General features: G+C 39.6%; 3 protein-coding genes and 1 long non-coding RNA gene across 6 annotated transcripts in view; 1 reads left to right on the forward strand and 3 right to left on the reverse strand.

The window, feature by feature from the left end:
- HOXD3 (homeobox D3) overlaps positions 1–20,584 on the reverse strand; it is a 38,241-nt gene extending 17,657 nt beyond the window's left edge. Inside the window, exons 1-2 of one of the 3 annotated variants that reach the window (XM_067549193.1) lie at positions 20,508–20,543; positions 9,701–9,727 (exon numbers count right to left, since the gene is read on the reverse strand). The gene's annotated coding sequence lies outside the window, so the exon portion shown is untranslated. Of the gene's footprint in view, positions 1–9,700; positions 9,728–10,936; positions 11,496–20,507 lie in introns of those variants that run through there. The other 2 variants (XM_067549191.1, XM_067549194.1) reach the window with 2 other exon arrangements.
- On the reverse strand, positions 1,330–9,405 carry HOXD4 (homeobox D4). Its single transcript, XM_067549195.1, has 2 exons — positions 5,321–9,405; positions 1,330–4,938 (listed from the first exon to the last, which is right to left on the reverse strand). Exons 1-2 carry the CDS (start codon positions 5,727–5,729, stop codon positions 4,634–4,636), a joined length of 714 nt encoding a protein of 237 aa, XP_067405296.1. The 5' UTR covers positions 5,730–9,405; the 3' UTR covers positions 1,330–4,633.
- Positions 11,242–14,148, forward strand: LOC137153621 (uncharacterized). The gene is made up of 3 exons (XR_010919855.1): positions 11,242–11,401; positions 13,309–13,452; positions 13,781–14,148. It is a non-coding gene; the product is annotated as an uncharacterized lncRNA (long non-coding RNA).
- A 4,939-nt stretch (positions 20,585–25,523) lies between the features above and the next one.
- On the reverse strand, positions 25,524–27,591 carry HOXD8 (homeobox D8). Its single transcript, XM_067549851.1, has 2 exons — positions 26,922–27,591; positions 25,524–26,334 (listed from the first exon to the last, which is right to left on the reverse strand). The coding sequence occupies exons 1-2, from the start codon at positions 27,439–27,441 to the stop codon at positions 26,039–26,041; spliced, it is 816 nt and encodes a 271-aa protein (XP_067405952.1). The 5' UTR covers positions 27,442–27,591; the 3' UTR covers positions 25,524–26,038.
- Positions 27,592–27,664: the final 73 nt, after the last annotated feature.

The following is a 27,664-nucleotide window of genomic DNA, read 5'->3' on the forward strand; positions in this document are numbered from 1 at the left end:
CTTTCTATTTTCTTTTGCCTTCTTGTTATCTCCATGCAGAACGCACACACACAAACACACACACACACAAAGGGAGCCTTTGCCCAATATCAGAATTTTTCAGAAAGGGTAAATCTTTTGCTCTGAATTTAAGGTCACCGCATAAGCCTAGACCAACAACTTCTGGCTATTGCATGGTTCCAAATCAGGAAGCAAAGGGTCCTATTTGTCAAGCATTTGACAGCTAAGTTCATTAAGGATTTTAAAATGAAGGAATAAAAGTAAAATGTTTACATACCAAGCGTCTCTTTTTCGGCTGCTACCAAAGATATTGCTGTGCAGGGAAAGAGCCTGCACCCTTTGTATATTATATTCTTGGGATCTCTTCAGTTTTCAAGTCTGATAGAGTCCTTTGCTTGGCAGATTAATGACGACTCCGTGTTTCTTAAGGGACGTGCTGAATTAATTATTTCGCAAATCACGTGGTCAGGACTTGTAGAAATCTATTCTTATCATCTTCCTTGCACTTTGAATTCTGCCTGTTATGACTCTTCCTAGCAAGATCATTTTGGTCTATACGGTTACAAAAATCAGGGGAAAGGGCTAACAAACATGGCCGTTGGAAGCTCTGTGGCTCTGCATTGAAAGGTCCCTATTTACTGTACTGTACAGTGAGTGGTGTTTGCTATTGACTCTGCCTTTCCTCCTCATTCTTACCTTAACGACTAGTGGTGATATAATATACAGAATTGTATTGATGTATTGGTAGTAACAGGAGGAGCCATTAGACACAAGGCGGTCAAAGTGTAATCAGAAGATGTTTCTAAATATTTAAACTTAATGCCTGTGTTCTGAAAAATACACATGCACACACATCTTCCCCATGCATTAATTGTATTCAGGGTACAAGCCTCATTTTTGCATTATGTTCATGTCACAAAAGAAGAATACTCTATTTTTGGACTCATGCCCTGGCCAGTCTTCAAGAAAAGATAAGTCATATGTGACATATATCTATGCTAAAAATAGTGCAATCGACTTCTTGTAGTAAGAAATATTTGTTGTTGTTTGAGGACTTATATCAAAAAGAAAGGAGGCTGCCTCAGGTCCACAGGAAAGTTGAAAATTCTAAGTTTGTCTTTCATTTTTGTCCTATTGAGATCAGCTGAAGTAATTAAACCTACTTCTAATTTAAAAACAAAAACAAAAAACCTACCCTATTTCACTTCGATTTTGAATTTTAAAATAATTTCTTGCATTACCCACCTAAAATACACACCACTTGTGTAGGGTTCGAAGTAAGTTCAGGTGTGGTTTCTTGCTACTTATCAAGAGTGCATGCATCTGCGAGTCATTTAAGAATGACTTGCTAAATGTAAAACATTAACAAATGGATGATGGGCACTTTAACTGCGGCCTGAATGTAAATACAAACTTCAGTTTGTCCCAAAGTCACACCATTGTAGCTAATGTCATTTGCAAAACTGTTCAAAGGGACAGTTGGATATATACATTGGGATTATAGATAAACATCCATGCTTTTACAATATTATGTAGGGCCTGTATGATTAGAGAATAGAGAAGTTGTCCGTATGATTAAGACAATTTGGTCAGGGTACAAAACAGAATATGCTTCTCTACACCTTTTATTGTTTCAAATATATATAGAGGACTTACATCAAAACTACAGGCGATAGTTAGTATAAATAATAGTTTAATCAATGGCAGCAAAACATTGATAAAGTCTATAAAAAGCATCTCACGCTGACAAATATAATAGTATTGTTGGACAATGCAATCGTATAACAAAAGGCTGCAATACACAACGTTGTAACCGTGATAAACAAAAAGAAACATCTTTACTTCTTACACATAACCTCTCCAGAGAGTTAAAAACTCTTCTGCCTTTTCTATGGGCTAAAATGGGCGATAACAGCAAATTTTGTTTGTATTTATCTTTACACAGAAATGTTCATTCCTGAACCTTCAGAACAGTGGCAGATGTAAATAAATAATATATTTTGTTACACTGGTGCTTCAATTCAAGTATTTTCAGATCTTACAGATGTGATTGTTACCTAGTAAACTTCAACTCCCCCAGCCCTGCTCAAATTGGACTCGCAAACAAGATTTTAAGAGCTGTGTCTGAACCAAACATTCGTCCAGAAGATAGACAATGGGCCAACTTCTGCTCTCAGATACACCCTTGTTTTACTTCAGTTACTTAAGTAGATTTCAATGGGGGGCGGGGGCTAAATCTGAGAGCAGAATTTGGCTCTTTCACTGTAGGTATTCATCTCAACCTAAGACATACAAATCAAAGATTTGTTTCTCTGAGCAAGTTACTTTAAGGAATATTACACAAAGGAAGCCAAAGTTGTTGGCTTTCCCCCCAAAATAACATGTCTGCATGGTTCCCAATTAGCTCAGCACAGACATTAGGTAAACAATAGGGGGATTTATCTTAAATCAGACTAACCAGGGCTTCTTTTTCAGGTTAATTTTGACAGAATATACATGATTTGTGACACCTGTGTAGATTGAACGTAGATTGAAAAAATAATTAGTTTCAACAGCTTCTAAACTTGCCTAAAGAAAGCCCCTTCCAAATGCTGCATCTAACGACTCTCCATGTTAGAGAAAAGGAAGAGTAGTTAGGGTCCAAAAGGTTAAGGGTTTAGAGGTCACTCTTCCCGGCTGAAATACAGCTAATCGAATAGAAAATTTGTCCTCTGGATGAACCTGATTCTGCAATTTAGCCGAACTTCAGTAAAATACCTTTTCAGCTTCTCAACGTGAAGGCGTCAGAAAAAAGACGTCTTTACTATGTATGAACTCTGTGCTTTTTGTATTAGAAACAATGATGCGAATAATGCGGGAATATCCATCTTTAATATCACGACGTGGAGATTCAAGTATGGCCATATGCAAGTCTGAGAACGAGGCTAACCCTAAGAAGAACAAAGAATTGTCTCCAGGATCTAATACAAAAGACCAAGTCTTGTAAAATACTTTACAAGTTCTAGGGATGAGTAAAGGGCAGAAATGAATCCCCGACCACGGTTAATTTTGCCAATTGAATTATTTTTTAGGCTCTTGCCTTTTTATTCACAACCTATATTAAATCAATTTTCTTAATGTTTTCTCTAAATGTCCAGATACCGGTTTATTATCACCCAGAATACATGTTTGAACTTTCCAAATAACTCAGATATTGTAATGTGATATTTCTTTGTATAGAAGGAAGAATTTAGTTTAAAAAAATAGAAGTAATATCTAGTTAAAATAGCTGATGCCCTGGTACATCCTCTTGACTGCTTTCAGAGTGCAAGAGTAAAGCACTGATCTTTAAATCCGTCTGCGTTTAGGTGGAAGTGAAGGGGGCAAGTTGATTTTGCTCACTTTATTAGCATTTTAGCGAAGAAACAAGAAAGGCTGATTGCGCAAAAACTTTTCGATGGTGCAGAAGACATCCCCGAACAAATCAAAGTACATTAGACTTGCTCAGCTATTATTAAAACGTTTTATTTCCCCCTAAAATTAACTTTCTTTCAGTCGTTCAATTCAAGCTAATTTGTCTTCTTAAAAAATGAACACCCTCCCAAAATCATATTTCCCATCCTTCTTTAAAACTATACTTGAACTAAAAACAGGGCATGAAACAAAGAGCGTGTAATCTATGCTGAAGACAGAATGGCTTAAATAATGCCACAAATCGCTTTGATTTCACTCTGTATATTTATTTATTTATTTATTTACAGCTTTTTGTTTGTTTTTCTTTCTTAAATTAGGAAACTCTGGTTCAAAGTATAGCGCTGAATAAAGCAGGCATTTAAAATACATAATAAAGAATGTAACTTCTAGAAGATATATTTTGAAGGGTTAGGAACGCTTTCGTATTTACAGAAAAGGAAATCAGAGAAAAGAGACAGAAAAGTTCTGTATGTTCAGGTTAACTGATCATTATGCATATGGATACAGAAAAGAAGGAATACTGGATTTCACCTCTCCTCTTTAGTATTTTTGGTTTGACTATTTTTCTTTTTATTCTTTCTAATTAACAATAAATAAATAGGCTAATATAATCAGAAAAAACAACAACCCGTTTTCACTTCATTTCTATGCATTTGCTCTGAGATGTTATGGAAATGAGCAAGTTTTTTCATTACACCACGAAATGTAAAGCAGCACAAAAAGTTCACAACTACTATCTTCCTAGTTTAAATAAAAGACTAAGCCATAGATTTCTGTCCTGAATTTGCCCAAATGCATAATCCGGAAATTGCCTGGGGTAAAAAAAATAATAATAATAAAACCAAAAAATACCGGAATAAAGCATCAAATCTCAACTTTAAAATTCAAAACTGAAGACAATTTCATTTTCAATGATTTATTACTTTTTTATGGACAGAAGATCTCAGGCATTATTTTCCCACTTCCCACTACCTGTGAGAAGAGTTTTTAGGTTGTGCTAATGAAGGTAATTCAAATAAAGTCCAAAGCATTGTCATTTTATCTCCTCTTTACAACAGTACCTTAAAGCAAGATGACAGTCTTGAGTCTTTAGCTGCTACATGCAGGTTCTGCTTGGATAATGTCATTTATGTACAGTACTGTTCTAAATCAAAGGATGAAATGGAAAATGTCACCTCTTCTATAAAGTTGTCAAGTCAGTCTGGTGGTCCTTGGAAACAGTCTGTAAATGTTGGTTTGAACCAGATGAAGAAGACCTACCCTTAGTGTTGGGCAGTTTGTGATCTTTTTTCCACTTCATTCTTCTGTTCTGAAACCAGATCTTGATCTGGCGTTCAGAGAGACACAAAGTGTGGGCTATTTCAATACGACGACGCCTAGTCAGATACCTGTTAAAATGAAATTCTTTTTCCAGTTCTAGGACTTGCTGCCTCGTGTAGGCTGTCCTGGAGCGTTTAGGTTCCCCTCCGGTGTAATTGGGATTCACTGAGAAAAAAATATGTATTACTTTAAAAATCCAATCTTGACTTTCTAGTCACACTTCACACAACAAACCTTACAGGCTGCTACCATGTGGCTGTTATGTCTGCTCACATTTCCTTACAACAGCAGTGCATGTTTCTTCCTTCTTTATACAGATAGACACTCTGGAAATCTCTACCATGCTTCTAAAATGGAGTTTTCTCCTCCACAGAAAAGAGCCACATGGCCAACGGCCTATTTCCTCTGCAATAAAAATTTATGACGAGTGTAATTGGCTCCCTCAGTTTAAAAAACCTCATCTATTAGCCTTGGAAGGACTTCAGCAAACATCTAACAGGATTAGCTTAATCAGGGTAGAAGAGCAAAATAAGAAGATAATCCTTACCCGAGTTAACATGGACTTTCTTCATCCAGGGATAAACTACTGCGGGCTGCTTAATTGCTGACCCGTTTGGGGTTTTGAGGTTTTGCTGCTGGCCGCAGGCTCGTGAGTTGGCTATTGGAGGCGGTAGACAATGCTCTGCTTGGCCGGGGAAGTGGCTCGGTGGGCCGGATTGCTCCTGTCCATGACCCCGCGGCTGCACTGCCGAGCCTTGGGCATTGCTACAGCTAAAGGGCTGCTCGCTGTAGTTTGACCGTGGATAGATTCCCTGGTGCTGAAAATCAGAGCCCTGCGATGCACTGTAATAGTCTGAGCCCTGCTCAGCTAAGTAGCCGTTCTGTAAATATTCCTCACAAGGAGGAAATTTGGGCTCCACATACTTAGAGTTCACCATATACGAACTCATGGCCATTAATTTCTGAAGGTAGAAAATACTAATTTTTCTCGTGTTGTCTTTTTTTCTCCTGCCATAGAGCCCTCCTACTTGCTGTCAACTGAATAAAGTTAGGCAGCCATGTGACTGGCTCAGCCAATAGGGAGGCAGGGAGTTTATCACCGGATTTGTGTGCATCTCATAATTTCCATCAATTTAACTAAATACTATACGTGTAATCAAGTGCCCAAAGTTCAATCTGTTTTATTTTCAAAAGCAGATATTATGAATATGTTAAGAATATTCATCAAACGATGATCGCTTCATTGACCATCAGGTAAATCAAGCTTTTTGACTGAATTGACTTTACTAACCTTTGATGCCCTTTAGTCTAAATCACCAGCAATAATTTCAAACATGGCTTGTTACATTTGTCAAACAAAATATCGAAAGAAATAACGACCGAGAAGCTAAAATAGCATTAAGAGGGAGGAAATTGATAAGGAAACAAGAAAAAGAAAAGACATCAAAGAAGAGGGTAATATGATGTACAATAGATCTGTCCTGTCTTTGTCTTGCAAAGGTCATCCAAAAGTTACCAGAATCTAGTTCTGTTGAATAAAATTAGGCAATCAGTAACTTCTAGTTTACTTTGCCATTCTCAATATAAAAATCATGCAGATAACAAGGAAACATTCATTTTAAACCATTAAAGTCCAATCAATTGAACTGGAGATGGCATTTAACGTTATGTACAAAATTCACAGATGTAATTAGATAAATGCAGACTTCATTCATCAATCGTGTTCTTGTAATACAAGTAAATACCTTTCAGTGTCTCGAACGCTGCTTGTACTATTGTCATATATATATTTGGATGAAATCTGTATATTTGATATGAAAATTTTGCTAACATCTGGCATATCAAACTAACTTTTTAAGTGTCTTTTTAAAGATTCATTAATGAATTGGTATTTTTCAGACTTTTTTTTTACTGATCTTGTGATTAACTTTTGTAATTAGCAGTGATAGATACGACTGAACAACACAAATAGATATTAAGCATTGTTCTACTGTGTAGTAAATATGTTAGAGGCAGCAAAACTTTTAGAATTCCCCAATATTCAGCATGCACATGTTTTTTGATACCTTCAATATTTAAACTTCTAACCATTTGCAGAAAGGTGAAGTTTTTGCATCGACCATATATTCCCCTAGAATCGAATCTGTGACTATGTGAATACCACACAAATTCGGTTCTACAGGGTATATATAGACAACGTAATAACATTCTGTTTTCATCTACAATATAAGTCAGGATCATTGCAATTTTCGTATTCCTTACTGTCTTCTGAGGAATGCAAACTATTCTGTTGTGATAAAGTTCTGAAATATGGATTTGATGAAGGGTGTGATTTCAGAAAAGATTCAGGTATGTTATTATTGATTAACTTTGTAACAATTTAAAACGACGAATCTCAACTAACAGTATTACACATGATCAATAGGATCTGGTTATTACTTCAGATGCTCTGTCATTTAAATCTCCACTAAAGCCAATGGTTGTTAATAATCAAACTATTTTTATATTAAAATTAAAAATAAAGAGGTATTATCCATTTAGGCTAATATGGAACTGAAGAGATTTTATCTAATTTGATCAGGTTTTTTTTTTTTTTTTTTTTTTTCAAAAGGATTTCTTTTAATGAAAACAGGAATAAAACAGGAAGCAATACAAAGAGAGAGAGAGAGACTGGCGGAAATAGTTCTAAATGATAAGGTTTCTATTTTATTAAAATAGTTTCCAAATTTATCTCCATCACATTATGCTGTCTGTAACTATTATTCCTGTTAGCTGAATGCGAATCTACCATCAAAACTCTCTGCTTAGCCACTCTCTTCAGGTTTTTCTCGCGGTAGCGTTTATGGTGAAGGACAGGGCGAGAGGTCATTCTAAATCATTTACAAACATATCAGAAAGTTTCATTATTTTAACTTTGTGGACAGCCGCACACAGGAGTATCAAAGTTCATGAATTGTGTCTGACCCAGCTTCTCAGTGCTGTCCTGTGGTCAACCTCTTCTCCTTCGACTATTTAATACAAGGAACATCATCAGGATAAATAAGAGTGTGTGTGCAAATTTCGGGGGTATTCCGTTTACCAAAGTGAGGTTTGCTTTTATGCTACATTTAACATCTACTGTGGATGTGTTTGGGAAAGATATTTTTAAACATCTGATTTCTGATTCTGGCGGTGCTGAGTACTCAATAGCAAGTGCAACTCCTAACGATTTTCTGACCAAACTCAACTGCTCTGGATTGCTGAGATTTGCATCTAAATATTTTAATAGGTCCTTTTTGCTTACTCTTTTTTATTAATAGTGTTTAACTACGAAATGCTGAATAGTTCAATATGCTCAACAAGCCAATACTACAACATCTAGTTCACAGCTTAGCAGAAAGGCTTAGTTTTGGAAAATCCTGTATAGTGTTGAACAGAAGGGATCGATGGCGTTGGAAGAATCGCCTCCATATTCTGTTAAATAGTGCACATTTTCATATTTGTTAGACGCTGTGACCTGTGTTTCACCTTATTGCACGACTTGCTCAGACAGGTCAAAGCCAAAGAGTTATTGATGAACAAAAGCGTTAAATATTCACCTCCTGTTCAACTGCCCATACAAATGCTTTTGATCTATCAGCCTTTTTGTATTCTGGTTCATAATCAGCATGGTAAATGTAGTTTGTAAAAAGAAAGTAATCCCTAGATTTAGGGCCGACCACAGAATAATATGACAAGAGCATTCATACAACTCAGTGCTGAGCTATATAAGAAGAGAAGTTACCTACGGAAGGGAATTTAAACCCCTACAGCAGAGGCAATTGTTTAGTTCCGTTAGAGAGGATTCGAAAAATAATATTGCAATGTAAAATCAATATAAGAAGGAGCAGCCTGGTAGCCAGAAGTAAAAGAGGTTGTTGGTCAGAATGTATGAAGGAATGAAAAAGGAAGCAGAGAAAAATATAAATAAGCACAGTTCCCCTTCTGCACATTACCACATTCAGATCATGCTTTCAGAAATGGTAGGAAATTTAAATTTAATGAATCCTCAGCAATCTTAGATTTTCTTTTCCCTTATAAAACAGGTCAATCTTCCTCTGAAGCATGAAGCTAAAATGCATTTAACTAAGATAGTTGCCATTATTTCAGCCATAAAGCGTCAACAACAAACATTTTCTACTTTATATCTAATTGTTGTCTTCGTCACAGATTTTTCTCTAATATTCCTTTATGTTTCATTTCAGTTTGGATGATCATAGATTCGAAAATCAGTAACGTTTGACTAAACTTCCCTCAACTCAAATATTAGTTCTATTCCACTTCATATCATTTAAATAAATGTCATATTTTCACTATCTCGAAAAGACTTAATTGAATCAGAGGATCAGTGACACCACTTAGAATAATATAATTACATGGCTAGGCTAACAACTCAGCTCACTGATGCTAACAACACACAAATGCCATTATGCCATTCATTCATTCTGCCATTCCAAATGAGTTTAAAATTAGATAACAAACGCAACTATACTTTGAATCCTTTCTGAGAAAAGAGGAGGAGTAGCCAAGATTATGAGAAACTATGAGACTGTGGTATAACATGATACATTCAGTATTTGCACAGGGAGGCGCTGTATAGCTCGTTAAAATGGCAATACTGCTAATTAGTTTATATTACTTAAGAGAAACATAATATGACACCTAGCACCTGTGTCGCACTGTAATTATCTCTAAAGAAATTGTACATCAACTTTTAATATTATATGTGATTATAAACATGCATGAGAACAGGCTTAAATAAATTGAAGCCCCGAGAGTCTTTATATACACATAAAACAACCGTGTAGTCATGTAAAACTGGCATTTTTTCTCTGATTTTTCCAGTCTAAGGAAAAGAATAGGTGTTTTCACGCAGTGCTAATTTTGTAAGAAATTAGGAGTTACTTACTGTAGACGTCTTTCCATTGTGTCGAACCTGTTGCAATAAAAACGTTTGTTATTGTTATATTCCATAGAAGAAGAATATTTCTTTACAACATTTATGGAAACATATGAAGTGTATGCACGTAAATAGACAGAAAACGTGATAGCAAATTCTGAGAACAGGATAGTAGAAAGGAATTCCATTTCCAACTAAGAATACTATTCAACCAGATTTTTATGAACACATCTTTTTTTCCAATGGCTGAAGTGTGCTGTTTCATTTTTACTGTTCATTCCTGTTCATACTGTATACTTTTTATTTCATATAATGGGGAGGGGGAGGAAAACCCTCTACTTTCACCATTGGAAAAAGGCTAACAAAGGCCTTTCTTTCTTTTGTAATTCACTCACATCCCAATGAAGTATTCAGCTCCATCTTTGATAACTCATAACTCATAACGTGTCGCAACACGTCACGAAACATCATTTCCATCCTGAGTCTAGAAAGAACTATACTTCTATATCAACATGACTCGAATTACTCCAATATTAATACCCTTTAAGACCACCAGTAATTAGCCAAACATTAACCAAGAGTCATATGTGTCTTTGTCCGCGTTATAAGAGGGTGTATTTTACGAGAATGCACTTTCACTTTTCTTTTCTTTATTTAATTAAATAGATTTAAACAGTAATTTAAAACAAAATTTACGAGCATTCAGACTGATGTTCATTAAAACATATATGCTTAAAGAGCAAATGTCAATACGATTTTATTTTTAACAGCTATTTGGCTTCCTCCATTTCATTGCTACCCCATCTTGGAGAATTGTTCTCTTAATATACAAAGGAATTGAATAGGTAATAATAGTTCTCTAGATACAGCTGGCCAAGTCTTTTTTTGTTTGCTACGCTACTCGGTTTTCTTCAGGGACGACAGCTAGAACTTGCAAGGACAGTGGGATCTCAGCAGTTAAGCACTAAATAAGACACCTTCCCGGGATAAAAACAGGGTTAACGAGATGCTCTATTATCATCAGAAATCTCAGACATGGAAACATAGCCCAATTCCATTCTCCACATAATCCTAGCTACTGCCACTGTACCCGCCCATGTTTACAGTAAATCAGATTCAAATCCATATACCATTTCAGGCTGGTTCGTATATTATCAGTCGTACGTAGTTTCAGGAGGCACAAAAACAGCGGAGCTTCTCGATCACTTACTTATATGGTTGTATAAAGAGTAATAACGGACTTACTGTGTGCTTTTCCAGTGGCAGGGGGGATCTGAAAGAAGAAATATCTCGATGTTCGGATTCAAGCTGAATGTTCCTTGCTAACACTTTCCCTGTTACTGCTTCCAGGAACTGAAGCATCTGCACTTGTATGCTCTTAAACTAATTTATGGTGGGAATTATATTTTGGCTTGTCAACTCTCAAGCCATAAAACAAAGTTTATTGGAATCACGTGTCTCTAAATAGCCACTCAGGACCTCTCTCTATGGAACCATAAATAACCTTCAGCTTTAAACTTTTATTCACTAAATAAAGGTTCGCTGAACTGTTCTATCAAATGTACATAGTTGAAAATATCAAGGATGCACGGAAGGTCATAGTTGTATCACTATCCCAGCCTCCAAAATAGTAGATTGTAAGGAATACTACTTAAAGTGGAGTTAGCTCTCCAAAATTGCTATTGGGAAAAGGAACGTGCGCATTTCGCTGTGAGTATTAATTCAAACCTTTATTTGAATATGCATGTAGCTTGTAGGGATGGGGAAGCAAATCGTAAGGAGAAAAGAGATGTAGTTCATTTTGGGGATTTCCCAACCCCCCCCCCCCCTTAACCGGAAGTTTATGGCATTTTAGTCAAACGGAAACCATGGAAGATGGTTTTGACTAATTCATCTGCTAACCTGTTACTCGGTGGGCTGGTGCCAGAAGGCTGATGTCTCCCACCACATGCATGAAGCTGCTGTGAAATGTTTGTCTGAGGGGCGTTCGCAAGTTCGCAAACTGCTTCAAACCGCAAGGCTTTGCGGGGTCTTTCTAAAGTGAGAACTCGTTAAGCCTGCCCCAGTGAAATCTTTGATAACCGAAGCTGTAAGGAGGGCTATAAAACGATAAAACAGCTCTGGTGTGAAGGGAGCAGGGTGTGAGTGAGCACATGCGAATTGCAAGGAGTGTAAGCACAGGAAGTCAAATGTCACTGGCAGTCACCCAGCCGCCCTTTGCATAAAGAAAGCTGGGCGCCGATTAATAGTATATTACCGCGTCCTTTTCAAATTAGAAAATCAGACGGAGAGGATTGCTGATTCATGACAGCTTTCTCCTTAGGTCTGGAAAGAAACAGGCAACAAAGGTAAACGCTCTTCTCTCCCCGAATCACACATTCGTGTATCTTCACCTCATCTCAGCCACATACGTTATTACAAAGTAATCAGCTATAGATTCACGATGGCTGCATAATGTCCGGCACGAATTATTAAATATCTGTTATTGTCAGGACACCCAATAGTCTGAAGAGAAAGCTAGTACCACAGCCTGCAATCGACCTAATAAAGACATTAAGGAAGTTACGATGTCTTTATGTTTCTAAACCCTTAGTTTAATCATTTGTGTTTCGCTAGGCGGAGAGTCTGAGGAGTCCTGATGTTTTTACAATAACGTTCCTCTCTTGCTTCCGTTCTCTAACATCTGGTTATTTTGCATTCTGCTGTTTTTCTTTTCCCTCGTAAAAACTTTGATTCAAAGACAACATTTTCCTATATTCATAAATCAGACAACTCTCTGATACAGTTTGTTTCTGTTTGTGTTCTGTACTGCCTCTGATTCCTGAATGAATTGTGACAGAGTCTTGGTATTACATTCAGCTATTTAATGATGCAGTTAAGACACGAATGTGAAAAGAAACCATATCAATCAAACAATGAAATGGAAGCAAACATTCCAAGAATAACACTTCTTTTAGGTCCTATCTGTGTTTGAACCCAGGGAGTTTTCAGGGTGGCTTGCTATATTCACACCTTAAAGGATATGCCGAACTTCATGGGAACCATCATATTATATTACTCCAAGAAAGCTATGGACCAATGGAAGTTCAGTACAGTGTGTGAGGTTTTAGCTATGGATATCATTTTAACATGAAAAGGCCATGAGGGGTTAAATCCACGCTTTCCATACAGAAAATATATCCCTAAGAGGCTATTTCAGATCTTCATTTGGGCACTAGCAACACTAGTATGAGCAACAGCTTTGAGAAGGACAGACAGAATGAAATTGGACAAAATCCTAGAGAAAGCCTTTCTAACTGAGAATAGGCCAGAACCCACACCGCCCCTCCACCCAGTAGTCCCAATGACTGCAAGAAGAATTGTGGGAATTGGAGAAGAGGGCCCACTATGGGATTGAAGAAAGCTATCTTTAAGGAGCAAAACAAATGCAAATCTCTGCATCATATTCAAAGAGGTAAAGGCGGACTGCTGGTCTTTCTACAGCTTGGGCACTGTACCATTATGGGTCTTCCTGCAATGTAATGAACTGATGATGAGTGGTTCTACACGCACCCTTTAAATGCGATGTCGCAGTGTCGTTGTGAGAACACAAATAACTGGCATTTATTCCGAAATAGGATGAAGAGCCAGGTGTACATGGTTCGGAAGAAGACAATCAAGGCCAAGTTCATTTCAGTCTTCCTTCTAAAGCACAGCAGCTAAAACCTCAAAAGTGCTGACCAACTGAAGCATCCCAAGCAAATAACACGGAAGACCTACAGGTAATTATTAAATGACGGCTAAAGGTAAAAGTGAGCCAATTACATATATTTTAATGCGAAGGGTGGAGGAAGTGACTGTAGATCAGAATCTAATGGGGGAACCGTCATTGTTTTGAAAGGTCAAAAAACGAGGGCACCAACTCGTGGAGTCTGAGAATCAGGTTGAAGAGGAAACATTTTCTTTACACAGCAGGATAAAATGCATGTGGAGTTGGCCAGGTCCCTGAGCGCGTTGTGGTACAGAAAAGAAGGGGAAACGTTCTTAAACTGAAAAATCTCGCATGTTCTGATCATGCGTCAGCTCAGATCATTTATTATTTATTAACAGTGCAAGATTTTCTTCATCTGCATACACAGTCACATCAGCGCCTTTTGCAATAACCTGGACAACATAAGAGAAATGGATAAAGTGGAATCTGGCACTATCAAAAGAGGGAAAGAGCCAAATGAGCTGTGGGACGGGATGAAGTGTGTGTTCACTAACGTGGCAAAGAACATCATCAGGAAGAAAACATGGTACAACTGGACGGTTCTCAGTGAAAAATCAGAACATTGAAAAATCGTGCAGTTCAAAGCATAACACCACTATTAAGCAGCTAAAAAGGTGTAGCAGAGAGAATGCACGTGTAAAGGTTTGGAGGACACACATTATTTAGCCTTAGCAGTTAAGAAATCAGAATAGAAGCAACAATCTTAGGGGCGGATACAATCAAGTTATCCAAATGTCCTTAAAGATGCATAGAAGATCTAGAAGAGTTGGGAGCGAGGAGAGATGGGGTGTGTGTGTGTTGGGGGGGGGGGGGGAAGGGAGAAGAAGGATGGGATGGGGGCACACAGCGACTTTCTACAGAGAGTACACTGGGTTATAAATCTTACTAATTGGGGGAGGGAGATACTTTATCTGCTGCTGAATAGTTCCAGTCCACAGATTTTAAACATGGAAATATGATGTTCTTTCTGTCGTACTCATTATGTAATTCTGATGTGAAAGGTGTCTTTGGAGCTCTGGTCAGTGAATACGGAAGGTAGATTTTGTTGTTCTAATGAGAAAATGGATTTTGGAGGATTCAGAATAGTAAAAAAATAAAAAAAAAAATTTTAAAAAAGGGTTTTTTTTTCAGGTATCCATATTGCTGATCTTAAAATGGAAAAGAGATAGAGAGTAAGGTAACCCACTAATAATCAGTTCCCACTGGTAAATGGTGATGATAAAAGGAATGGGATTATTGTAAATAGTTTGTATTGAATGCGACTGGCTTTTATGGTACTTGGTGGACATACAGACAAGGATCCTACCTCGAGGAGTTTACAGTCTGAATGCAACCAGCAACTGTGACCTACTTTATCACCTGCGTTAAAGCTTTCAGCTCAACCCACCGTGCGATCTTAACGGTGTCCAATACGTTAGGTTACGTTATTTTATCGTGTCTTCAACATGGCTACAGACATGTTAGTGAGTACTGCTCTTGAAGGTAGTGATGCGGCCTTTCAGTGAATGCCTGTGAAACCTGATGGCCTCCAGTAAAGCGAACAGTGATAGCGAGCGTGGAAAGTGGGCTGCCTCCACAGGTCAAAGAGGCTGATTCTCGCAGAGCACCCCAAGGGTTCTGAGGGCTAGGAGTGAAGCTGCGGTGGGGTTCTACAGGGAATCCACAGGGGTGAGAGCTGCTGCAGAAGACCGGACTATCCAGGACCAGTTTTTACTCCACTGAAGAGCACTGAGGAAAGAAAGGGGGGGAAGGCTAAGTGACCAGGAAGGTCAGGCTGGTACAAATCGTTGTGACGTGAATGTGGAAGTTGAACCCTGAAGGTTGCAGATGAGAAGGAGACAGGGCGATTTGTGGGCGAATGTGGCTTCCCCACCCACTGTCAGAGGGAGGCGAGTAGATGAATAAATGGGGGTACAACCGCAAGGTGAGACCGAAGGGGGAATGCAGACGTGGGCGCCGCTAGGGTGATTGCTGGAGCGGAGATCAAAAGGAGAGCAAAGGAAAGAGTGGCTGGACAACATCAAAGACCGGGCTGACGATACTACAGCAGCTCATCGTGAGCCCTGGCGAATCGGAGTACAAAAGGTTGTCTATACACCCTCATAAATGAGGACTGCACTTGATGATGGTGGAGGCTGGTAGTGTTTTAAACGTCAGGGACCCACGGCAGACAGGGCAGTACTCAGGGGCCAGTAAACAGTTCTTTTTATGGGTAGGTGTCGTGGTCTTCTCAGACACTTTAGGTAGATTGGACTCAGAGAACTGGGCCCCCTGCTGAGCTGTGTGCTGGAGGGAGGGAAGGGAGGCTGACTGGAGCCAGAAGGATGTTCAGCATCAAGGGTTTAATGACTCCGTTGATGGTGATCAGTGTAACTGCGTTACACCAATTCGATACAATGGTCCTACCCACCCCCTCTCGTACTGGACTGCGGGGGGGACACACCAGATACGATCAAGGAAGGATAGATACACCGGTAGGGTCAAAGGAAAGGAAAAACGCCTCTGAGAATGTCCCGGCAGTAAATAGCCATCCAAAACTGCATCTCGACGGCTGCCCCTGCTGACTGCCCGGGGGACGCTTGGCTGAGCACGTACATGAGCGTCAGGCGCCCTTGGCATTGCGGTGCTGCTCGGGCACTGCGGAAGATCGTGCGGAAGGTCGTGCGGATTTCAGATCTCAGCTCCGCCGTAGCGTTACTCGCTGGCTACGCTGAGGGCAATTCTTTAAGACAGAAAACTGTGAGGCTTGTCCTACAGCGCCTTCTCCTGGACAAGTGGCCGGAAAACAAAATGGTTTTGCACACCAGAGGAGAAAGGGCCTCCTGGTTTCTCAGGGGCACGTTCCCCAGTGAGACAGTTTTGTGTGATCTTTTGGGCGGGGGTGGGGCTGTGGGGAACATGTTTTCTGAAAACTTGGCCTCCTTTGAGGTAGCCTAGATAAAGTCTGATCAGTTAATTCGCACTGCAGAGACAAACATAAATAAAAATACCAGCTCTCCAAGTGGCTTACACCATTACCAAAGACATCAAGGGATACTCCCTCGCCTCCTTTTTCATTTGCTATATGCTGTATTCAAACGAAGTGGTAAGCTAGAGTCCATGGACCAGGTGACCCCGAGATGGGGTCTCGCACTTGTTTTCTGGGATCCGAACGCTTGCGCATTCTCTGACTCATCCGATTTACAGTTTATTCTCGACACATGATCTAAGAAAGCAGATGCGAAAGGCAGAATATGCTTGAATAGTTTTGAAAGACAAAAGGCAAAATGCCTCTCAAACATCTGGAGGGAAGATTTGCACCTTCTGCACGCACACACACACACACACACACACAAGTCTTCTGTGCACTTAGAGCCAGACTCTGCCAATTTACTCACTTTGAGTGGTTCCTGACTCGTCGAGTAGTTCTATTGATTTCTGGCCTAATAAAATACGAGCAGGAGAAAAACGCATGAAAGGCAAAATAACACCTAAACTGGTGCTAAAAACAAACTTGCGTCTTTCCTGACAAAGGTATACACGCTGCGTCACGTTCCGCCATCTACTCTAAAGGAGAACACCCCTTGCAGGCAGTGGAGAATACTGCTTTAAAGATGATGGCACCTTCTGGCCCAGGGTTAGGCATATTGGCGGCCTCCTGAAAACAGCGAAAATAAAAGAACATCCAACGTTGGCAAATATAGAATCAGAAGCGCATTTGGCTTCATTCCAACGTGGGGATTTTTTTTTCAACTTACTTGGGTTCATTTTTCAATTTTTTATAATCCTATCTAGCTATCTATCTCTCTATCTATCTACCTCTACACATATACTATAAATACACATTATCCGAATGCATGTATGTATGCACACACATAAAGAAGTAGAACTATAGAAAAATAATGTTTCCTATGAAACGGGTTCATACATACATGTGAGACATTGGGCACTTTTCCTCTTCATTAAAACCTGCCATAATAAATTGTTCCTCTTCCTACCTTCACCTTTGCAAGCACTTGAAACCATTTTTCATGAGAGTTGATATAATCACCGATTCCCTCTGACTGGCAAACTAAATTCACACACTCGAAATCATATGTTTCTTAGAGAATCTAGGACGCTTGTATTATTTTGTTATTCCCTTTTTAGAATTAGAGATTTGAGATTCTTCCCAGTTTTAACAAGCAAAATTTAAAAAGTGCATCAGTCAAACATATTTTGCTGCATCGTATCTACTTCGGTGATTCTTAGTATTAACTGTACCCAGCTGAATAGCTGAAATGTTTACTGCGCTTCATCTTTTCCTTTAACTTCCTGTTTTTCCCTCCAACACTGCCAGCAGCATTCAATGCCGCACTGCAGTAGAGCAGTAAATACCTTTAACAGCTGCCTGCCAGCCAAGGAGTGAAATACTGTCTTTGTTCTGATTTTTTTCTACCCCAAGAGCTCATAAAGCAGTCCAGGAGAAATATATTTCTTTGAGAAAACATGATTAGAAAATAAACAAATCTTTGGATTCTAAGGCTCAGGGAAAAAACGTATTTATTTTTCCTATCTATGAGGTGCTTTATGTTCATATTCCCCCCTCCCCCTTCCCCATATGTATCAAGCAACATTCATCTCATTCATCTCTGTTTTTCTGAGAGACAAAAAGTGAGGGAATTTACTTACAAAAACGAAGCCTGGGCTATAACCTTATTTTTAATCATTAAACGAGAGTTAATGACGTCTGGATAGCACGATTGGTTCCTGGATGCAGTTTCCTTGATTATGGTTATTCTTTGCAGTATGTACATAATTCAAGTATATTTAATGAATCCTCTATTTCCTTTAAAAATAAAATGATTTATTTGATTGCAAAGCGTTGCTAATGTAACGACGCAGGTGTGAGAAATACAATGTGAATATTGATTTCTATACATAGATAAACACGCATATATTTTCCTTACAATGTTTGCGATTTAGAAGCACACACACACACAGACTTAGCTGCATGTATGTGTATGTGTTTTAATCACCGAAATATATAGAGAGAGATAAAGAGAATTAAATGTCGGGCCTTTTAGGAAAAAAACCACAAAGTACCAACGAAACCGTTCAATGTGTATATATATTTTTTTCTTTTGCATTTTCTTCCATAACTTCTTTGTCTGGGAGTGTAACTTTCCAGTGGGGCTGATTACACGACCCAGTCAGAATGCACAGATGATAAATGCCGTCCTTTCTATATGCACAATATATATACACACACAAACCCCATTGTGTGTGTGTATATATATTTAATATATGCACACGTGTGCATATTTTAAAAAATCATCTTTGCAAAGTTATAAAGTATCCTCCTCTCCCAGAAGTTGCAAATAATTTGAAAACATTTCAGCGGGAATTTTGCAAACTTTTTAGAGTTTTATTACTAATCAACTGCATAATTACCTATACTAATAACTATGACCCATAAGCAGTCATTCTGAGAAACAACTCCTTAGCTAACACATACTATTCCAATTTATATTGTAAACTGCTGCTATGTTAGACGTTATTTCCCCCAAACTAACTATCATTTTAAAACAAGTGTAGTTACGGTGTTGCGAAAGGATACATATAAAGCACCAGAAAGTTTAGAATCTTTACTTTACTCATTATAGCAAGCCTGTAGGATAATAGACCTATTGGAAGGCACACACTGAGGGACTGATACTGTTTTCTTCTGCAGGCTTCAAAATAGTTATCCTGGACCTATTAGAATCCTTTCTATTTTCATAATTAGTTTTGAATATTATATCCAATGCTTATATTTGATATAATAAATGATTGCTTATGACCTAAATAGTGCTGTTGTAAAATGCTGTATGTATATGTTATATAATGTGTACCGACCTTTCCCAAGAGTTGTAAACAGGAGATGCAATACAACAGTTCTATCACTGAGGATGAACAATTATTATATATACATTTCAGATTCATATAATAAGTAGATTATACTTATATGCATAACACAGAAAATATATTATTTGTGTATGATATCTATCTATGTTAAAATTAATATGTTTCTAAAAAAGTTATCATTAACGTATATATCTGTAATCTCACCATTGATAAATCATAGTGTTTGAACAGTTGTATTGTATTGCCTGGTATGTATACGTGAGTGCGTTTATGTGTATTCCTTGTATCAGTATAATACGTGGTATATAATATCTTAATAAAATAAAATCAAGACAATATGGATCTGGCAAAAAAAAAATTCACCCAACAAAGCTTCTTCAAGTTCTGAACTATTCCTTAGCTTCAGAGTCTTCCTGCCTTGTGATGAATAAAGCTAAGCAGCAAAAGAGAATCAGATCACAAAATCCTTTATGGTATGTTATAATTAAAAGCATACAGAGAAGAGCGGCTATAAAATATTTTTATTCAGTGTCAACGTCACTCGTAATTTGCTAACGGCATAAATCCAAAATAATTGAAAACTGATAGCGTTATTCATCCAGGCTCAACATTGATAACCTTCTTGTGGCATTCAGTTTTTAGCAAATTATTAATGACCAAAATTCTGATGAGGAAAACACCTGTTAATCTTTAAAATTCTGCAAATGCATCGTATAATCTGGAACAAACTACAAAATCATTAGACTAAGCAATCCGTCCAAAACCCTTTATTGGCGTAAAGCAGAGAATATCACACAACATTAAAATGTCTCTTCTCTGTCTTTGACTGGTGTAAACACGCAGCTTCTGCTTCGCTAACTCAGCCTTCAGGGGAGTATATTTGGATCACCTTTGCCACATTTTCCTACAGCTTGTTCTTCGAGACCACCCCTAGACCAGACCAAAGACACCTTCACATACCTAGTTTTAAAAGTGGTGCTTGCTCGTGCTTTAGTGCATTAGAAAATGCCTCCCGGACAGGTGACCCAAACCGGCGGGGGCAGTTAGCAACCACAGTCCCTGCAGCTAGTCACCTAGCCCCGCAGATGTGCCTTAATGAACGCCACGGAGATTGTTGTCTCCGACACTTTCTTTTATGACTTCTCGAGTCATTTGGTGGCGTCTGGGTTCTGGGGAGGCAGAAACGAAGGAATTCCTTACCCGCTCGCTGCACTGGAGGAAGGCAGGGGAGCCGAGGAGGGTCGCTGTAATCCATTAGGCGGGTTGGTAGCAATCCGAGTCGCACGAAATAGAAAGGCAAAAGGCAGTGGGCTAACAGGTACAGGGAGAAGGCTCTGCACAAAACAACCTGTCACTCGGCAGCGAGAGGCTGCTTTCCGAGTCTTCAGAAGAAGTGGAGGCTGACAAGGGAGCAGCCGCAGGAATCGGGAGAGTTTTTTTAAGAGCCCGGGTCTGAAACGGATCGGTACACAAACATCATAGCGACTGTATACACCTCAGCGGAGACAAAGGTTAGAAAAAGAGGGGTTGAGGCTCTCAGTAGGCAGAATGCAGAGGGAAATTCGCCAGGGAAATCAGGAAAAAGGCCATGAAAGCCATCACTGCCTGCACATGACCAGCCTCAGCCAATGACGAGCCCAAATAGGTCATAAAAAGGTCTATTACCAAGTTGTAAATTTTCTTCAAACAAAAAGGAATTTACTGCAATTCCTTGCGGATTTTGCACATCCTGCTTACCAGCGCCATGTTTCTTTTACCCGCTCTTTCTCTCCCTAGCTTTATTTTCTCTCATTCCGCTATTTTCCGTGGCCTGGGAGATCATCTGTGCAGTCTGACTGGGTCGTGTGATCAACCCCACAGAAGAGCTGCACCCCCAGGCAAAGAAGTTATGGAAGAAAATGCTAAAGAACTCCGAGTCTGTTTGAAGTGTTTATTTACACAAAAGCACAAAGCTGGGTCCTAAAGTCTCTGGGATCCTCCCAGAGTTCTGGTGCCAGCGCTATACAAAGGAGGAGATCCTCTTTCCTGGCTGTTATTTAAATGTCTCAGTTTTCATGCACAAGGAGTGTTGGAATTTATTCTGAACCCGTCTTTTAATGTATTTAATTTATATATTTCCCAAACAAAAAGAAACAGACCTGCTTTAGCGCCCACTGCTGAACTGAAGCTCACTGATCATTTATAAATAAACTGAGCTGGAATAATTCCTTTCTAACAAGTCTAAAGGTTTTTGAATGCACACAGGTTGCTTAGTGGCTTCTTTAGTTTGAAGATGCACTCATACAAGTTGTTCAACTGCTGCGTGTTCTTCCATTTTTATCTATAGTTTAATTAATCGTTTGTATTTGGGGGGAAAAAAAACCCCAACAACCAAACGTATGAAATTTGCTGCTCAGAAAATACTTTGAATTCTTAAATTGTCCCTGGACCTACAAATGAAGATCGGGACAAAAACGCCTGACATTTTTTGGGTGTTTCCTCGTCATGTTTTGACGTTAGGAAACTGCCACGAATCCTCTCCTATCAGGATCCAAGATAATTGTGCACACGCATGGAAAACAGAGTTTAAAAAATAAAATCTTCTCAAATATATGCAACATCTTCTTTCGTAGTCTACATGAGTGAGTTACACATGAACAAATGGACACAGAAATGAATGTCACACAAGTGCAATACACAAAACAACGTCCCTGCATAGAGGTATCAATAGCAGTCATTTGTATTTCACTCATTTCAAGCACAGATGTTGAAAATTGATATTAAACTGTACAATCTGTGCAAAACTAAAATGTGCCATTTTCATAAGCTGCTCTTGGGGATTTGTTTTAATTGGTGCTGCATCCACTAACACATCAAAATCACTTTTCCTTCCACATGGTGCCGCTCCCACTGTAAATTAGAGAACCCGGATTTTACGGGGCTATATACTGGCACTATGGGCCATTTTGTGCCATCGAAGTGTTTAGCAGAATTGCATGTTGATATCCGTGAGGAGTTCTGCTTAGAAGCAGAAATAACCTAATAAGCTCACAAAGCTAAAATTAAAATTGTTTAAAGATCCCTTTCCTTAAGAACGATTGAGATGGATACACTCTGGGATAATATTGCTAGCCCACGGCAAATAAACTGTACGTAATAGAAGTTAGTTCCTCCTCTTTGAGACTCTGTTTGTACACCTTTCCGGAAAAACATGCTAACAAGCAATTCTGCGATAAATATTTTGCTTTTATTCTCTCTGCTCTGCAAAATGGATTTATTTCAGAAACAAATATTTGTCCCCAAAAGTCTTCATCCCAATTTATACATCTCAGTTGGATACATGTCCAAGTTAAAAACAACATTCCCAACTTTAGGTTTTTATAGACTACACAGGCATTTGTACGCTAGCTCAGACATTCTTGGCCTTTCAAAATGGCTTTCTCTGTAACAGGATTTTCCTACATATAGTTTAGTCAAACCAGTTTTGGTCCGGAGCAAAGATGTTTGTGTTGTTCCCGGTGAAAGAGTATATTTTTACTGCAGATATATTTTTTGTAAATAGACTCTATTTTCGGTTTCCGACTATCTAGTCGTCTTTAAGTCTGCATAACCAATCACACAGCTTTTCTGGACACTAGGGGTACTGGTGTATTTATGCAAATTCATGCAGCAAAATGTTTGCTGCATGGATTTTCTGCAGTTTTCACACGTTTACGAGTTTTAACCGAGTACGAGATTAATTTTTTCACGTTTATAAAATAGAGCAAAACAATAGCGTTGCTTGAATCACTCTTCCTTCAGTGCTGTTTTCTTTAGATGAGGTGAAATACAGTGGATTTGAGTAAAAGAAACAAACAAACCTGAATTTTATAAAATCATTGCCCAGTGCTCGCCTTTAGGCCATTACACGTACTTAGACCGTGTCAGACCCGGAAAAACTCCATTGAGTTCAATGGAATTACTACGGATTTTCAGAGGAACAACTGAGATCAGAATTTGTTCCACTGATACGGTTCTCACTTCCGTCTGACCCCGCATCATTGAATTCAAAGGGAGCAGAATCGGGGCTTGTCTGAATTAGCAGCTTAGTCTGAATAAGGAGAGCAGGACTGCACAGAGATTGTGTTGAAGTGTGGGGCCATTTCATAAACCCACTACACCCCCCCTGCCCTCCCCTCTCCTGTATGCATTACAGGCAACTGGCATTTTCACGATTTGAAGGTCGGTATCCACAGCAAAATTTAGATTTCTGCTTCCGCGAGGACACGTTTGTTTATCAACCAGATAATTTAAGAGTGGGAAGCCATTTGTTGCAGAACTGAGCAACCGTTCCTGTGGTTTCTTTGAACGAACCATAATTCATGTAATGTGTAAGGAAGGGACTATGGGGAGAAAAAGCTTCTAAGAAAAATCTCGATTGAGAACTACGAAATAGAAATCTTCATCCGTAATGTTTGATAAGGATTATTTTCACTTGGTTCTATCATATCATGCGAAATATCTTGCTTCTGAGAGAAAACATATAATCTCTGTCAGAAAAAAAAAAAAAGAAATCAAAGCACGATACTAAAGCAGTGGGACTTCCCTTTTTATCAAGTGTGCAGCTGCATCTCAAGCGAGATGTTTTTGCTGTGTTTTTCCTATGGGATCTTGGGGACCTGCAGCCTTATTGGTGAGATCCCTTTACATCACCTGATACAAATACAAATATTTCATCTATGATGTTTTAGATTTCTAAATATCAAGGTTAATGAGACTAGATTATCCCTATACGCAAAGGTTTGTTTCCAAACAGCCCCCAATATATCTATACCTATAGCTTTTTTTAGAGGTAAAAAGGGCCCTTTCCTTTGTTTGTGTTTGCCTCGATCTGTGATGGTTTAGGGCCGGATCCTGCAAAGACTTATTTACCGGATTAGCTTTTATTCATGCTTCCAAACCCAGTAGAGACACCAGGAGTACTCGTGTGTGTAAAGAATACGCAGTGAGTGAAGCTCAGCAGGATAAGAGTCCTATGGCTAGCTGCGCTTTCCTTTAGAGCGAAAATAAAATTACACCTGTCCAGTCTCATTGTACGGTTGTGTGCCAAGGTTAGATCGTAAAATAATAAAATAATAATAATAAACACAAGGCCGCTCTTCAGAGACACCTTGTGTTCTTCTCGGGTTTTGTAACGTTTTAAACTTAAAGCAACACTGAAATATTTGATGGATAATATTTCTGAAACCTGACTACACCTAATTAGAATTGGATTTTAATTTAGCAGTGTAATATATATGTCTATAGAAATTCCCTTTCTCATTAAATGAAAACATGGAAATAAACTTTATTACCCTGCTGACAGTTGATGTTCTGTATTATTACAAAGAAGTATTATTGTGGCAATGCAGGCAGTAAATGCTTAATGAAAGCGACCTACATTTTATTAAATGGGCAGAGGTGTGTTATTAGCAACAACTTCCACTACTCTTTTGAGTTTTGATTACAGTATTAATTGGCAAGAGGAATTGCTGTTTTCAAGAATAACAATATGAAGACGTACCGACCTGCACCACTGGGGAAAAAAAAATCAAGATGGATCAAACTATCTCATTGGGCACATACGGGTCACCGAAATAAATATGGCGACCCTCCAATAAACAAATATTGTAAAAGGGAAAACGGACAAATACCATGGAATTTATGAACATTACTACAACAACTGAAAATGAAAATAGGAGGAAATTTCACGGCGGGATGAATGGTTTCTAGTAACGGTGGAACTGTAGTAGCAGTGTCGGAGAGTTAATGAGCCGGGACCGGCTCCTGCATTACCTGTGCACTCCAAGCTCCCAATGCCTCCAAGAGACTCGGTGTAACAGGAATTCAGGAGCAGGCCTTCTGAATAAATATCACTGGCCTTTCAAGTATTCACTCAATAGACGATTCCATTGCCACAAAGTTCTTCCACTCAAATTAATTAAAGCAAAATATTAAAAGTCTACTAACATTGAAGTCAGTGGCAAGCTTCCATTGACTCCAACCAGAGCAAGATCAAGCCTATTTTTTTTAAAGAAATAACCTTTGTGGTTATCGCAGTTTCCATAGACTCGGGTCCCCTGTTCTTTGCTTTAAAGCATACAGTTTTCCGGCAAATATGTTCTTTCCAGAGATCTGGCGTAAACTCTCCCAGAAATAGCACATATAGCTAGGGAGAAATGACGAAGGTTATTGAACCAATGAAGGCAGATAAGAAAACTGATCAGTATTACATTTGAATAAAATTTTGTTTATTTTAATCAAATATCAATAATAGAAGGTAAATATTTTACTAAGATAATTTCTTCAAAATTATTAGATTTATTTAATTTACTCAACATAATATAGGCAAAAAAGTTTAAAATAGTACAAGTGCGCTTGTCCTGATTAATAAAGCATTTTATATGTCTCGCTTATTGGTACTTATCATTAGGAAGCTTATGTCGTTGACAGTAATCACCCTCTTTTAAACATTGAAAAATTACTATCAAAATATGGTGCTATAAATTCGGTATCAAATTTCCATGTAAATAGGAGCAATTGAGCTAGAGATTGTGCCTGATACAGTAAAAACAAAAACAAGAACAAAAAGCACAGATGACAAGCGTGATGACATAAGATTGCTTGCTTGAAACACAGGTAAGGACCTATACAACAAAGAAAACCGGCCGTGTTTCCCAGAATATGTAGATCATTGTTTTCACGAGTCTTTTATTAATGTTTAAAGGCAAAACTTAATTCGTCTGGCCTTCAGCTCTGTCTTCTTCCAGATCATGTGCTTCCTTTTTGGCCTCCCCTTCCTTTCCCTCCTGTCTGGAAGCTGGGAATTTGTCCTTGTTGTTTTCTTTTTTCCATTTCATCCTCCTGTTCTGAAACCAGATCTTTACCTGCCTCTCGGTGAGTCCTAGCGCATGGGATACTTCAATCCTCCTCTTCCTTGTCAGATAAGGGTTAAACAGAAATTCCTTTTCCAGCTCTAAAGTCTGGAAACGACTGTATGTTTGTCTTCCTCTCCTCCTACCAGGCGCTGCTGATTAAAACAAAAACACAGCATTTTTCAAAACAAAGAGTTCATTGGTGTGGGCGCTTCTATATGTGTCTATCCATCTAGACATAACCATGTAGTTAGGCGACTAGAAGGGTGCATATATACGAATATATAGATATAGATATAGACATATGGATATTTACATATGAAGTTATATGCATGGGTACAGAAAAATAGCTGTGGACATTGTCTTAAAACACTCTGCTTTCGTTGCACATCAGAATTTACTGGATGATTTTATTATCTGATCACTGGGAAAAGCCACCCCGAGTTCCTCTCTGACCGCAGAGCTTTTCTGATGCGGGTGTACCTGCATTTATGGGATTCACGCCCGTCCGTGTCTGCTCAGAGAGTTTAAAGCTACTCTGGGCTAGCCCTCACACACCGCATACACGGGCTGTTGGATTTCCTCCCTGCATTACTTTATTATCCTCCACTATCGCGGCTAGAGCACGCAGCGAGCTGCAGAGACAGGCAGGGGGAGCGGGAGAGAGGACGAGAGAGAAGGGGGGGAAACAAAGTTGAGAACTCAGACGTGAGAGGGAAGCAAATTTTTGCCTGCGTCCAACCTTGCGGTCTCATCCAGGGAAACATTGGAGCAGGAGACGAGCTCTGATTTAAGTGGTCTGGTTCCTCGCCAATATTAGCACTGGACGATTTACAGTCAGGATATTGTACCAGCTCGGCCTCTTGCTGGGTCGTAAAAATCTGCTGTCTCTGTAAATTATCGTATCCGTAAAATTTCGCGGGCTCCCCGTGACAGGTAATCCCGCCGCAGGGGGCAGGAGGAGGCGGCGGCGCGGGCGGGGGAGGAGGCGGCGGCTGGTAGGCGGCGGTGGGGCTCCCCCCGGCCGGCGGGTAATAGTCTGGGCCCCCGCCGCCGGGCCCGGGGTGCGGCTGGAAGCCGGCGGCGGCCGCGCTGCTCCCGTACAGCAGGGCGGCGGCGGCGGCGGCGGCGTGGCGGCCGCTCACCTCGGGCGCAAAGCGACAGTCGTAGTACGCCGGGTTGAGGGGCTCGCCCGCCGCCGCCGCCGCCGCCGCCGCCGCCCGGTACGCGGAGTACAGCGGGTTCACGAAGTAGGAGCTCATCGGCGCGGCCCGCCGCCAGGGGAGAGGGGCCCGCGGCCGGCGGAGCAGCAGCGGGCCCAGGCCGCCCGGCTCGCCGCTCTCCTGCTCTGCCGGCCCCGCGGCCGCCCGCGCGCTGCCCCGCTCCGGCTCCGGCTCCGGCTCCGGCTCTGTGTGGCGGCGCTGAGCGGCCCGGGGCTGGGATATAATCGCTCCCCGGGTGACCTGCCTCACTGCTTTTACTGTT

This window comes from Emydura macquarii, unplaced genomic scaffold (assembly GCF_026122565.2).
Source record: "Emydura macquarii macquarii isolate MOO-44397 ecotype Brisbane River unplaced genomic scaffold, CSIRO-AGI_Emac_v2 contig_1253, whole genome shotgun sequence".
Taxonomy (NCBI): Eukaryota; Metazoa; Chordata; order Testudines; family Chelidae; genus Emydura; species Emydura macquarii.